This window comes from Liolophura sinensis, chromosome 7 (assembly GCF_032854445.1).
Source record: "Liolophura sinensis isolate JHLJ2023 chromosome 7, CUHK_Ljap_v2, whole genome shotgun sequence".
NCBI classification, from domain to species: domain Eukaryota; kingdom Metazoa; phylum Mollusca; class Polyplacophora; order Chitonida; family Chitonidae; genus Liolophura; species Liolophura sinensis.
The window spans coordinates 29,550,926-29,564,202 of record NC_088301.1 but is presented as its reverse complement, the minus strand read 5'-3'; the positions used below and the strand labels follow the sequence as shown (position 1 = coordinate 29,564,202).

Genomic DNA, 13,277 nt, shown 5'->3' with positions numbered 1-13,277 from the left:
GAAATCTGGAGCAAATTCCACAGAGCCATTTCTGACTTACGTCACAATTTAAAATTTCTTCACAATGCTCAGTTTTGGGTTCTGAAAGTTAAAATATGGACACCTTTGTCTCAAGATAAAACTGATGAGGTGAGTAAAATTTTACTTTCTAAAGCCGAAAAATAAGCTTTAAGATCCTAATTCAAACTTTGACTTAAGTCAGAAACGGCTTTGTGGAATCACTCCAAGATATCGAGCCAACCCTTGCATATCGGTTTTGTGACGTCACTGACACCTGGTGTGCTCCAAAACGCACGGAATTTTCTTCCATCCAATAGGCTTCATGACCATTATTACATATTTTGCGGAACGAAAGTGTATGAAATTAAAGACGAATTTGTCACACTTGAGGCTCCTTAAGACATTTTGCTCATTTTCTCGCTTTCTGTTTTTGAAAGAGTCGCGTTGGGAAAAAGGCCTACTTCTGTTTCTCGCTTATTTTCCAACATAAGGTTATGAAATGCAGCACACATCTGCACATAGCTGAAGACGTAAGCTAAAGATTTGTCCTACAGATTATTTGTGATATATTTTCCATTTTAATAACTAGAAAACTCTAGGGTGAATATTAAATATTTGTGGGACCGCTTTTTACTTTAATTAGCACTTGGACCATAAAACTTTAAAATTGTTGAAAAAGGGCAAAAAAAGCTCTGAATCTTTGCAGTTTTCTGTTTAATTTCACTGTAAATATGGCATGTAAATTTTGAAAGCATTTTTGAAATCAGCAGTATTTTACCTTTCAAATTATATACATGGTTATTCCATCAATGTTTTGGGTTAAACACGGGCCAGGTTCGGAATTTTTGCTTTGGAGAGATGAAAGGAAAAATAGCCTTAATCCTTCCATCATAGGCCTAAGTGTTCGTGTACACCCACCGATACTATTCTTCAGAAATCTGTAAAGAAATTTGTTACAGCTACATATCTCCTGTTTTTCCTTTGCATTGTGGGAATGATCAGGTGGGAGGTGCGCAAAGGATATTTGGTCTTCCTTCTCCCGTCAGAGTTCACATTTGCTGCTTTATAACTGATCTAATGTCAGAATATATATAGTTTGCTTAAAAATTGATGTACGTGTCTATAAAATAACACTTCTTATAATTTTATATATTTCTTTGATTTATGTTTACCTCGCCATAAACCGTAGTGCTAAGGGTAAACCACATATCTTTGGCTGTCTTTTCCGACTACTAAAAACATGTCCAATTCAAACCACTGAAACGAGCCAATATACTTATATGAGTCACATCTCATAGGATAGATCTGCTTAGATGATGGTTCACCCATGATATAGCCGAGAGTAAACAAGACATTCTGATAACACCACCTGCACGCTTTTCCATAGAGGCTGTCCATAAATTTCCAATTCAAAGAAGGGTTTTTGTGCTTAGTTTTGTTATTAAAACGTCTACCTATCCTCACATCGGAAGGATGATTAAGTGTTAATTAAAATTTTATGGAAAACCCAACAGAAAGTGCATGAAAGATTCCAAATGTCCAAATTTAACAAAACGGCTGTATTTCTGATACTTCATGCAGTGCAACAAAAAATATGTTGTTGGAGATGGTTGTAATTGAAGAGGTGAAATTTTGTAGGATCAGGAGGTATATTTACATGAAGTTAGTCAATCTATCCAATATAACAGACTCAACTTCGCCAATCTATCCAATATAACAGACGCAACTTCGCCAATCTATCCAATATAACAGACGCAACTTCGCCAATCTATCCAATATAACAGACGCAACTTCGCGCTGAATCTTTCCATTGTCAGTGTATCAGTAGGCCTATCCGCAAAAGTGAACGAAAATCCAATGAGAAGGTAGTAATTTGCAAGATATCCACTTATTCCACTGAACATATGATATGTATATGAGAAGAAATAAATTGAGCCTATACGAGGATATTTAAAATTTAGGTCACAGGTAAGGTAAATATTTTATCAAGTTCGGAGATAGCCGACAGCTCATTAAACTGTAAGAACACACCCAACCAGCTATAACACAGCCCATAAAGCTCATATTCAGGTTCATATAGCTATTGCCCATCCTTGCGTGACCGACCCGAATAGGCCGACCTCACATCGCGTTGAAAGTATATATATATATATATATTTTCGCCATAAACCGTATTAGATAGAGATGATCGTTATAGTTTTACACATTTCATAACCTTTCAATATAGATCATCATATAATTTGGGATGTTCAGTGATGCATGTAATTCGAAAACTTTCCCCAGGACTGACGAGCTAACCAGTCCGCAGACGTGAATGACTGGATAACGATGGAACGGAAGCATTTCCAATGGATAGTCGTGGGTTTCCCCCGGGCTGTGCCCGGTTTCCCCCCACCATAATGCTGGCCGCCGTCGTATAAGTGAAATGTTCTTGAGTACGGCGTAAAACGCCAATCAAATAAATAAATAAATAATCCAGCCATGTATCTTATATTGAAGGTAAAACGGTGATTTATTGATTGTTTAAGTGTGTTTAAGACAACCTAAGAGTGTACATAAACGTGTATGCATGCAAGGTCCCACAAATGTGGTCATTTACAAAATTCTTTAAACGCGACCCATGTTTTCAGCATACATCAGCCCCATAGCTCAAGCATTTGCCCACATTACAAGAGAGATTAACACATGTCGTCGAAAGCTGATCATAGCCTTACAGCTTACCACTACTTAAATGTCTTCAAGTATAGCCCAGTATACTAATACTTCACGGTATGTTCTGAATATACTGTTAACACTGTAGCAATGTTCAGACTGTTTTTTGCTTGGGGCCTATTTACACAGAACCCGGCACCAAAACATGTTAAAGGAGAACTATTATAGCTATACAGCCGCATTCTCGCGTTTACGGTCCAGGGGTTTTCTATGGTACAAAAGTCCCAAAGTTCTGTGAATTGAATAGACCAAAAGGAGCTATTGAGAAAGAACCGGTCTGATAGAAAGCCTGTGCTTAGAGTCATCGTGAGCAGGGAGAGTTTGTATGCGAATTTCATTTCTAGTGGGTACATCCCACGAAAACTCAGGGAGTTGGTAGTTTTCAAGGGATAGACATTTACTGAGCAAAGTCTCAGCTAGAGATCGGTGCTGGTTGTTACTGAAGAGGAATCTATCTTTTGTGTAGACAGTGCTACTATCTTGTCCGACTGATTCTCAACTATACGTGCATTTTCTAGGGCAATTCCTGGCCTCTCGCGCTCGAATGTGTATCGCCTATCTTAATGCACAGAGAAGGTCATGGGATACTAAATCTGAACTCTTTGCGACTTGACATCACTGATCGAGGCGAAGGAAGATGGTTAGTTTGCGTTCTTCAGCTCACATGGGTTCGCTCTTGGCTGACGTCGTTAAAGGGCCTTCTTTACATTGACCGGCAGAGGACTTGTGTACCTGTCCTATCTCAGTTGCGAGGCTGAATGGCTGTCGTATGGTGTGATTATTTTATTAACTTGTCTTCAGGTTACGGGATCACCAGATAAAAAGAACAGCCAAGCCTACACGAGGATTTATACCAATGTCGGAGTACATCAAAGACAAACAAGTGTGTGAATATTTGTTTTTCAAAAAGTCTGTGTTGGCAATAAGCTGGTTTCTAACACCCAGCATTTAATTCGAGCGGAAGGGTTGGCGTTCACCCAAATCTCAAAACCATTGACTAGACTAGACTAGAACTTCTTGAAGAGTAAGGATTGTTGTCTTTGTGACGAAATCAAATTCCTCCGAAAAGAAATTTTCGCTGGCAAGTCAACACAAAGCAAACATGGATACATCTTTTATATGGGACGATAAACCACAGACGATCAAGGAGATTTTATCCTCGGAATTCCTACCGCAGGTGATAAAGGCAGCCCGTGATGGGAGTGGCCATACAGACCCGTCCCAAGACATCCTGGTCCTTTTCAGGGATGTCTCCGGAAGTCGAGTTTTAGCCCGTGTACCCACGCCCAACCCGTCTGAAAAATGCCTAGCGTTCATACCTACGGAATATAAGGGTAGGTTCAGTTATTTTTATACTGCCTTAGATAAACATAGCGATTAATGTCTTGAAGCTATAGCCCTGATATATTTGCTTTTCTACAGTTTGTTCTCTTTAACTTGTTTGCTGGTAAATTAACAAATACCAAAAACAGATATTTCACTTATGACACTCCTCAGTTAACATCAACGAAAGACAATAAATATATTTAGTTATTTATTTGATCGGTGTTTTACGCCATACTCAAGAATATTTCACTTATACGACGGCGGCCAGCATTATGGTGGGAGGAAACCAGGCAGAGCCCGGGAGAAACCCACGACCATCCGCAGGTTGCTGTCAGACCCACAATAAATATAAGCGATTTTCCCCGTCGGCCCACAAACATTATCTTCAGTGTCATGACTCCAATGACATGAAAATATTCCACAAGCAACAAGGCTTACGTAAAAATACAGAAGAAAGGGGTAGCAAACTGAGTTAAGAACTGGTTCGTGTGGTCGCACATGAAAGCATAATCACAATGTGAACGTATGTAGGCTACGCCACGCCCCTTTAGTACCGGTGCATGTATCTTAGCACTTGAAAGGACCCGCAACTCAGAAACGGCCTATATATTAAGGTATGAACTCAAAGACAAACAGCCTAGACTCTGTATAGCTTCTGAACCGCCTTCGTATAAGGCAGATATTCTTGAGAACGGCGTAAAACACCAAACAAATAAATAAATGTACCTCCAGAACACCAACACCACCACCACTATTTAAAGTTTAAGCTAGAGGCACTGTTAAATATGGCATATAAAGTAGTACAGTGAAGGGGCACGGTAACCAGATTTATACAGTACTTCTGCTGATAAGCTGACCAAAAGGAAAGCTACAGAGTGAGAGCTAGGTAAGCTGGTCAGGTCCTATTTAGCACTGAAAACCCAAAAGTGAGGAAAATTGTTTACATTGTACCTCGCTAGGAGTAGAAATATTATTTTTGTTTATTTTGAGTTTTATTTATTGATTTTTGTTAATCGCCAAACTCAAGCATTTTCTACTTAGGCCTATACTATTGCGGACATATTTATGGGTGGAGGAAATCCGAATGGTCAGCGTTAATCATAGACAAGCTACTCACGAACTTCCCACGTGTATAGATATACACACCATCTTGGTGGAAGACAAGGCCACACGAACAGCGAGAGCAGTAAATGTATACATGCTCTGTCACAGGCCGGGATTGTGCCTCGTCTGTCCGTGAGATTGAAAGATACTCGACCACGACCCGATCCCCTGGGGGGCCGTTTTACAAAGCTGTCACAACGCTGCGCCAAGCGCATTTACCATGGCAACTTGTCTCTTTAGAGTATGTTGTCATGGAAATGACGCCAGGCGCAGTTTAGCGACTGCTTCACCAAACCGACCCCGCATCTTTATTAAATGAACATTTGTCATTTTTACATGATCAATGTCTTGCCTGTGCCCCTGTCATATTTTATTGTTTCTGTCATCTATGAACTCACATGGGAAATGACACTGCTGTTTACTAAAGCATATCTTTGTCTTATTTTTTACAGGTTGGTTCACTTTTGAAAGCAACTCTCCTGACCAGGTTAATGGCATTAGGTCGATTTCCAAAGTGCTGGAAATCATGCCACGTGTTTTCCTTACGTGCACGGAGATAACATGTTATTACGAATTGTCACGACCCGAGAACGGCGCCGATTATGTCAAAGGTCACATTGACGGTAATGAGTGTTTGACAGTGAACTCTATGTACGAAGGTTACATCAAATATAGCAATCTGAGAGGGAAGGTCAAACGAAAGCTGGAAAGGTTCTTGAAGGTTTCTACGAGCAGCAGAAAAATTGCTTTGTTGCGAGTTAAACAAGAGGGGCAATTTTACATTGTAGACCTGGGGAAAAATCGCCATACCGATGCGTATGATACCGTAAGCGTACATAGAGTGAAGGAGGTCCTTACAAGAACAGAGTTACCGGTAAGAGTATATCCAATAGGTGACAAGAATGAACTTAAGTTCACAAAGAAAACCAAGCGACAACAAGACAATAGTATTGAGTTGTTGGAAACTGTGCCCTTCAATGCCGTCGTAGCATGCACTCTTCACTCCCGTGGGAATCAGTTGATTGAGTTACCGTTACACACAGAGGTGAAATATCAAAGAGCAGTCCAGACCCCACCGGCCAAAAGTCACGAGGCTTTAAGGAAAACTTTGATTTTTGCTGACAGCCACGTGGACAAGTTTCTTGCCAAGATCACGTACAAGCCGCTAACAAATGGAACTTCATAAAGCCCTTGGTGAACGCTGAGAAGAATGCAATGTCGTGTAAATTATCAGCAGATGAATTGACGTCCCCTTTCCACAATACTGATGGCTGAGTTCAACATTGAGACTTGACAATATAATTTGTAAACAACCATTACACTAAATGACTCCATGTAGAATGTTCAGTTTACCCTTATGGACACACAGCTGGTAGAATCTTTCCCTCAGCGGTAATAATCAGTTAGGAATGTCTTCACTGTGTGTATGGAATTAACACTGTCCTTTTGAAGGAATGTACAACAATTATTATCTTGTTGCCTCTGATATGTGCGAATGGCAGAATGTCGTCTTGATACAGGGTATTACCTCTTCCGTTAATCTAAAAATCCACTAGGTTACCTTTGACGCCGACATGTTTATAATAGGATGTCATCTGAAAATTAATGAAACAAGATTTCCCGACAACGATGAATTTTACAGACATTTTCTTGCGGGGTATGTTTCACGAATTTGAAGAAGGAGCTGGGCGTGGAAGACCTTGTTTCCTTCACTGTGTAAGCTCATTCTTGCCCTACACCAGAGGTCATCATTTTATCTAATTCAGGGCTGACTGGCATATTGGTTTTAATTCAAATATGTGGAACATTTTAACCAATAAAGTGCTAAAGGGAAGAATCTGTCGTTACCAATGAGAGTATCCGACTAAAGTCGATCTGCAGACGTGAGGTCACAGAATGACCTAGCTTTGATTAACCTGTAACTCGGAGGAATTACAAGCACCGCTCCTTTTGGTCTATGATTATACTGCAACGAAGCATGAGAGAACGGCGGACATTATGAAGGTGTGTAGGCTGCTTCTGTGTCAGTTCTGACCACTAAGCCCGTGTATTCATGCCTAGGCATGCGGACAGGCGCCATGGTATTTTCAATCCATATGCATCCACTTCATCGCTGTAGACGAAGTGACTCATTCTTCAGGAAGGCTTAGATAAAGTAAACAAACTTACGAAATGATAGAACATTTGGCACGACGGAGGGTTTGGAAAAGAGAAATGACATTAACCTAAACAGAATGTAGATACAAACTATATAAACTGTCATCATGGCTATGTCAAATCCACTTGATGCTAACAGTACAAGATGCAGTGGTCCCGTTTTATGTCGGGTGCAACAAGTGTACTAGAAATTTCTAGAGGACTTCCACATCAGCAACTTAAGGCTCCTGCATGGTGTCACAGATGTTATCAGTTTTAAGTACAGAATGAATAAACGTATATAGTGAAGATAATGTATGAATGCATATGCTTCTATTTCTGCTGATTCTAGATGTTTCCCCTCAATTTATCTATTTATTTATTTGACTGGTGTTTTACGCCGTTCTCGAGAATATTTCACTTATACGACGGTGGCCAACATTATGGTGGGAGGAAACCGAGCAGAGCCCGGGGAAACCCACCACCATCGGTAGGTTGATGTCAGACCTTTTCACGTATGGCCGGAGTGGAAGCCAGCATGAGCTGGACTTGAACTCACAGCGACCGCATTGGTAAGAATTTCCCCTCAATGACAATATTGGAAAACATATCACATCATATATAAGACTTATATGCGTCAAGAAAACAGCCACTGTGTCGCGATGGTTTAAGTTATACCAGCTTTACACAGTACTGTGTGGCGATGCCTTGTTATACCAGCTTTACATAGTACACTATATACTTTCACAAAGATGTCGAGTAATCTAGTCTTTTCGCTGATATTGATTTATTTTGACTCCATTTATCGCGAAACAGAAGGCTGTGTGAGTTGTATGACGGTGGTCAGCTGGAGGAGTGAAGAACACTAGACAAAGCACCTCTCCAGTTACCCACCAATTCTCCTGACATCAAAGTCATTCAGGTGGAATCAACTAGCCGACCTCTTTGTTCAAGCGCTAGATACAGTACTGATGGTCTTTGCTGCAGAGCATACTTTCGGGTATAGTCAAAGAGCGATCTACACCACCACCACGATTTTAAGTTTAATCGACAAAGGCACCATGGAATAGTATGTCATACAAAGTAATACAATGAAGGGGCACCTGCCTAGATGTGTATAGCTACAAATACAGCACTTCTACTGATGAGCAAATCGAAGGAGAGCTACAGAGTGAAAGCTAGGTAAATTGGACAGGTCCAGTTTAGCAGTAAAACGCCAAAGCGAGACAATAAGGCTGTTTAGAAACGGGATCGTTAGCTAAACATTAAGGGGGAAAAGTGCTCTAAAACCAATCTGTTATATTTAACAGAAAGTCTGAGTGGTGCTAGAATGTATTTCTATCATTGCTGCAGATTATTGTTGAATATAGCACACGAATTCTATTGATTCAACATAAAGATTGTATTAGGCTAACATAATATTATGTTGAATGTGACACAGCATTATGTTATAGTAACAATATATTCTAGGGTCTTTCTGTTAAAATTAACAGACTATTTTTGAGCTACAATACTGTAACTAGTCATTGTGCGCTGCGAGTATAGGGAGAGTATAATACATGAAACATGCTCAGTCTGTCAGTAAAACTCTAACCCGACACCGATTTTCTGTCACGTGCAACTGTCATGTAATTAAAACTGAATGCTCATAACAGTAGTAATTCATTCTCGTTGTTTTACAGGTAAACCTTATTAAAAATGCTAAATTATTTATCCAGTGGAAATCAAACATTTTGTTTATTACATGTTAGGTTAAGTTCTTTAATCTTATTGTTAATATTTTATATCATTTTTTTTTACATTTTATATATATTTTTAAAAGAGGGTAACTTCCAAAAGCGATCTCCATATTTTGAGATCTTGTATTTAAATTTAACTCTCTTACATAGTGACTTGAGAATGGTTTCGCATAGCTTTGTCGTCAGTGCTGATATGAGCAGATCCTTAACAACCAATAACAGTGATTACACTAAAACTAAGAAGAAAGTAACTTTTCTTCCGAATATGTTCTCTACCTTCTATAGCTGGCTGGCATAGTACTCTGAATCAGTATGGTATTGGTTTCGTAGTGTTGTCTTTGTATGACTTCTTTCAATTGTATTCAGAAGTTGGGTTGCATAACATAAGATATATATGGACCATAACTTCTATTTATTCGGTGAGCCTAGCAAATAGACGTTAAGCTGCATACATGTGTGTACTGTATGCTATCTTTGTATGTTGGCATGTTTGTTATCTAAGGTTAGCCTCGGTAAAAATACACGCAAAAGGTGCCACTGTGCATTAGGCATAACAACTTTTTATTGTGGAACCACTGGTACCCACGTGTAGTATGTATAATATTGTCATCTATTATAATGATGTGTTTCTGATTTGAAAGTGTTTCAGTGTCAATATTACTCAATAATGAAGTTGTCAGACGTACGAAAGCTTGCAAGCTTCAGTATTAAAATCTCTGAGGTTAGAGCTCATAGCAGCCTATCGACAATAATCTCAACACCAGATGCTAGCCTTTCAGGTTAAAATCGAGATATAGCCAAAATAAAAGAAAGCCTCTAAAGGATAAGCTGTAGTGAATATGAGAGATTGGGATTTTTCGGCGTCCTTTTCAGCAGGCGCGAGGGAATTACGGCGAAATGTAAATAAAGCCAGAATTCCACCTATGCCAAAGTACGTATGCCTGATGGACAGTTTGTCAGAAAACATATAATAATTTGGGTTAGACTATTGTTAGAGCATGCACTAACAGGTCTCTGTAGCAGTTGTCAGAAACTAATAATACACCGGAGGCAGAACAAGTTACTAACATTCCTGTTACAAATACATGTATATGAATAAGACGTCAATAAACACCGGTTATGTTATATTTGATGTGGGATTCCGAATTCTAAATATTATGGTTATGGACTTATTTGTAATAGCCTTGCGGTTCAGGAACTTATTGTTGTTGTTGTTCTTCTTCTGCTTCTTCTTATTATTATTATTAATTTAGTTATTATAATTAATGATGTTTATACAACCATGAAATACACTGATGTGTTTTGTAAAATATTTCATGGTTTTGCTTTGTATAAAATATCGTAATATATATATCATGTAAGTAAATAGCTCAAAATAATGCCTGGGAAGATTTCGAACTGCATTTTCAAAAGACATCCGAATTTATATTTTTTGTTACTTTTCTGTAATAAACTCAAAAATAAATCACTACAAACGGATAGCAATTGTCTGTGTGTTTATGTCACTCCGCATGGTATTCACTATTATTGAGTCATTAAAGCCTCGCAAAATCCCCCAATCGTGAGGACAAACGATCGAGGGGTTGGTTCAGTCCCACGCGATTCCCCGCCTCGACAACTTTTATAGAAGCTTGATGACGGCAAGCGGCCGATGGCGCTCTTATATAGGCGTATGTAGTCTTACAGATGTTGCCAATGACTGGTCCTCCTTCAATATTGCGTGCATCTGTACATCACATGTGGGAAAAATGTTCCGTTTACTGACCAGCACTCTGGTTTCCACCCCCCATAAAAATGTCTACAGTCGTATAAATGAAATAATACTGAGGACTTGATTGCAACAAATCTATGTAGGAATTACAAAACGTGCCACATGTATAACTGACTGGTAAATTCTTAAAAAAAAAACTCACGACACACTATATTGCTCAACAATTTAATTTCAACATTGGAGTTTTCTCTAGAACAAGATATTCTTGATTAAATGCGACGACCGGTACCCGTTTTCGGTATATATGTAAATAAATTAAATATCCAGCACTTCAATAAGTAAATAATTTGTATATCTACTCAGATTATGCCACTTCTGTTTTGTGTCTTCACGTCTTGAGTGACAATGCATGCGAAGAGGACTTTATACAGATATATGGTCGCATATAAGCTCGGCACACACGAGGGCTTAAGAAAGGATTAAACTCAGCTCAACTTATCGTACAATATGGTCCTAATCATGGAGGGCCAAAAGACTAAGACTGACCAGCACATGCACGCTTAGCGACAATAGAGTTCTAATCCAGCAGAGTCCCGTCGTTATTTCGCAAACACGAGCGCTTAAGGCGTTGTAAGCCTTCTTCGTAAGAGTTCCTCAAGCTATCTTATTAATGGATGACGTTATCAATTGTATGTAACACGAAAAAGTCAGGTGGGACTAAGGGACTCGCTTTCCCAGTCTCCCTTGGGTATAGGGTACTCCTCTATGTTTTTAACCCGATATCGCCTAGGGCTGAGTTTTTCTCTCTAAGGAAACAAGAACTGCTGTTTGACTTGTTAGCAATCGTTTTTATTGCCACTTCAGTTTAACTGTTTGACTTCTGCTGGAAGACATTCCCGCATTACTCTCCACTCTCTATCCCCCCCCCCCCCCCCCCCCCCACCCAACAGCAGAAGATGGTTGGGATAATGATGGCATATGTTCCAATGTACAAAACGAATAAAGGAGCAATGTAGCAATTGGCTGACAACCGTTTCCTTTGTAATTTTCCCTAGAACAGGATCCAACCTTCTTCACTTTTGTTTGAGGATCGCCACCAGCAGTTTCATCATTACCAAGATAGATCCATAGCCCGCGACTAACCACAGCAACTCATAGACCCGCGAGTAAACTCCGAGTCTAACTCATACCTGGTATCACGTTAACCGCTACATCCAGAGGACAGCTAGGTCAGATTTCCATACGACACAACATTTCGTTTTACAAAAGAAGGTGAAAAGAATCTAAATGAAAACAAAATTGTGGCTAAAATGACACAAGCGTTTGTTGCGTATTAAAAGTAAAAGCAAAATAAAATTGTTTACATATCCTTCAAAATGGCTGGTGCGACATCTGTTCTTACAAATACGTCTCGTTGGCTCTGCATGTGATAAGAGGGCAAGGGGCAAAATCGAAGCTTTGCTGTCTTTATGCTCACCTAGATGACCTACAGGCCACATTTTTTTGTAACAGCGACCACAGTTTTGACACACTCAACTCGTATCATTGACCGAGCTAATTCGCACTGCTTGACACCAATCTTTATCCCCAGTGCCATATGTGCATTGTGCCTTTCCGAGAGCATCTCTGTGAAAATCAAACTGTAGTGGACAAGATTCTTGTACACCTTTTTAGAACGTAGCCGGACAAGTTGGCAGCGGGACTAGGACCGCCTGCAGTTTCGCGGCTTCAAAGGACTCCGCACGAACTGTTTTCACCATCTTCTTCAGTACAGATCAGCACCAGTTTCCGTACTATTGTTCCTTCATCAACAAAGCGATGCTTTTATAGTAAGATACACATGCATTGTGAACCCTAAAAGTATAGTTTTTTATACTATATCTCAAGCTGCAAACAGAAGCAAAACATATTCCACATCACCGTCTCAAAATACACTGGAATCCATAAAATTCATATAGTGAATATTCGTCATATATTGAACCAATGTCCAGTTTCTAAAGTTTTTGACAGATTTTATTGTCGTTTTCGAACTCGTATAAGCTGGTATGTATTAATGATCTACTTGCTTCTTTATAAAAAAAGATGGTAACTTTTTTCGAAACCCATTATGGCCGCTAAACTAAGATGCCTAGACGAAACCTTTGAGATAATATCAGAGAGAAATTTATTGCTAAATTTCACACAGCTGTGATCTGCAGTTTTCTAGAAGCAAAACAAAAAAGATTGTCAGAAAAAAATAATTTTAATATTTCGAGCAAGAACAAGAGGATTCCGACTGAGCTTTCAGTTTGGGAGCCTAAAAAGATTACAACAGTTATACGTATGAGATAAGCAAACTCTGATTGGCTCCACGTGACATGATTATACACTCGGATGTTTTCCTCCTTACCAATATAAACATAAGGTTATGTCAGGAAACGAAAGTAAATGCATAAGCAGGCACAGAACCATGGGTAGACAGTGTTTTAGTCCCATTGTGTGCCACTTGCTGATGTTCTGGCCGGATAAAGATCATTTCATCTCCACTTGTTTGTAGTATGAATCCAGAA

At 39.4% G+C, this 13,277-nt stretch overlaps 1 protein-coding gene across 1 annotated transcript; it reads left to right on the top strand.

The window, feature by feature from the left end:
• Positions 1 to 3,113: 3,113 nt before the first annotated feature.
• Positions 3,114 to 8,455, top strand: LOC135471319 (uncharacterized). Its single transcript, XM_064750500.1, has 2 exons — positions 3,114 to 4,046; positions 5,595 to 8,455. The coding sequence occupies exons 1-2, from the start codon at positions 3,815 to 3,817 to the stop codon at positions 6,326 to 6,328; spliced, it is 966 nt and encodes a 321-aa protein (XP_064606570.1). The 5' UTR covers positions 3,114 to 3,814; the 3' UTR covers positions 6,329 to 8,455.
• Positions 8,456 to 13,277: the final 4,822 nt, after the last annotated feature.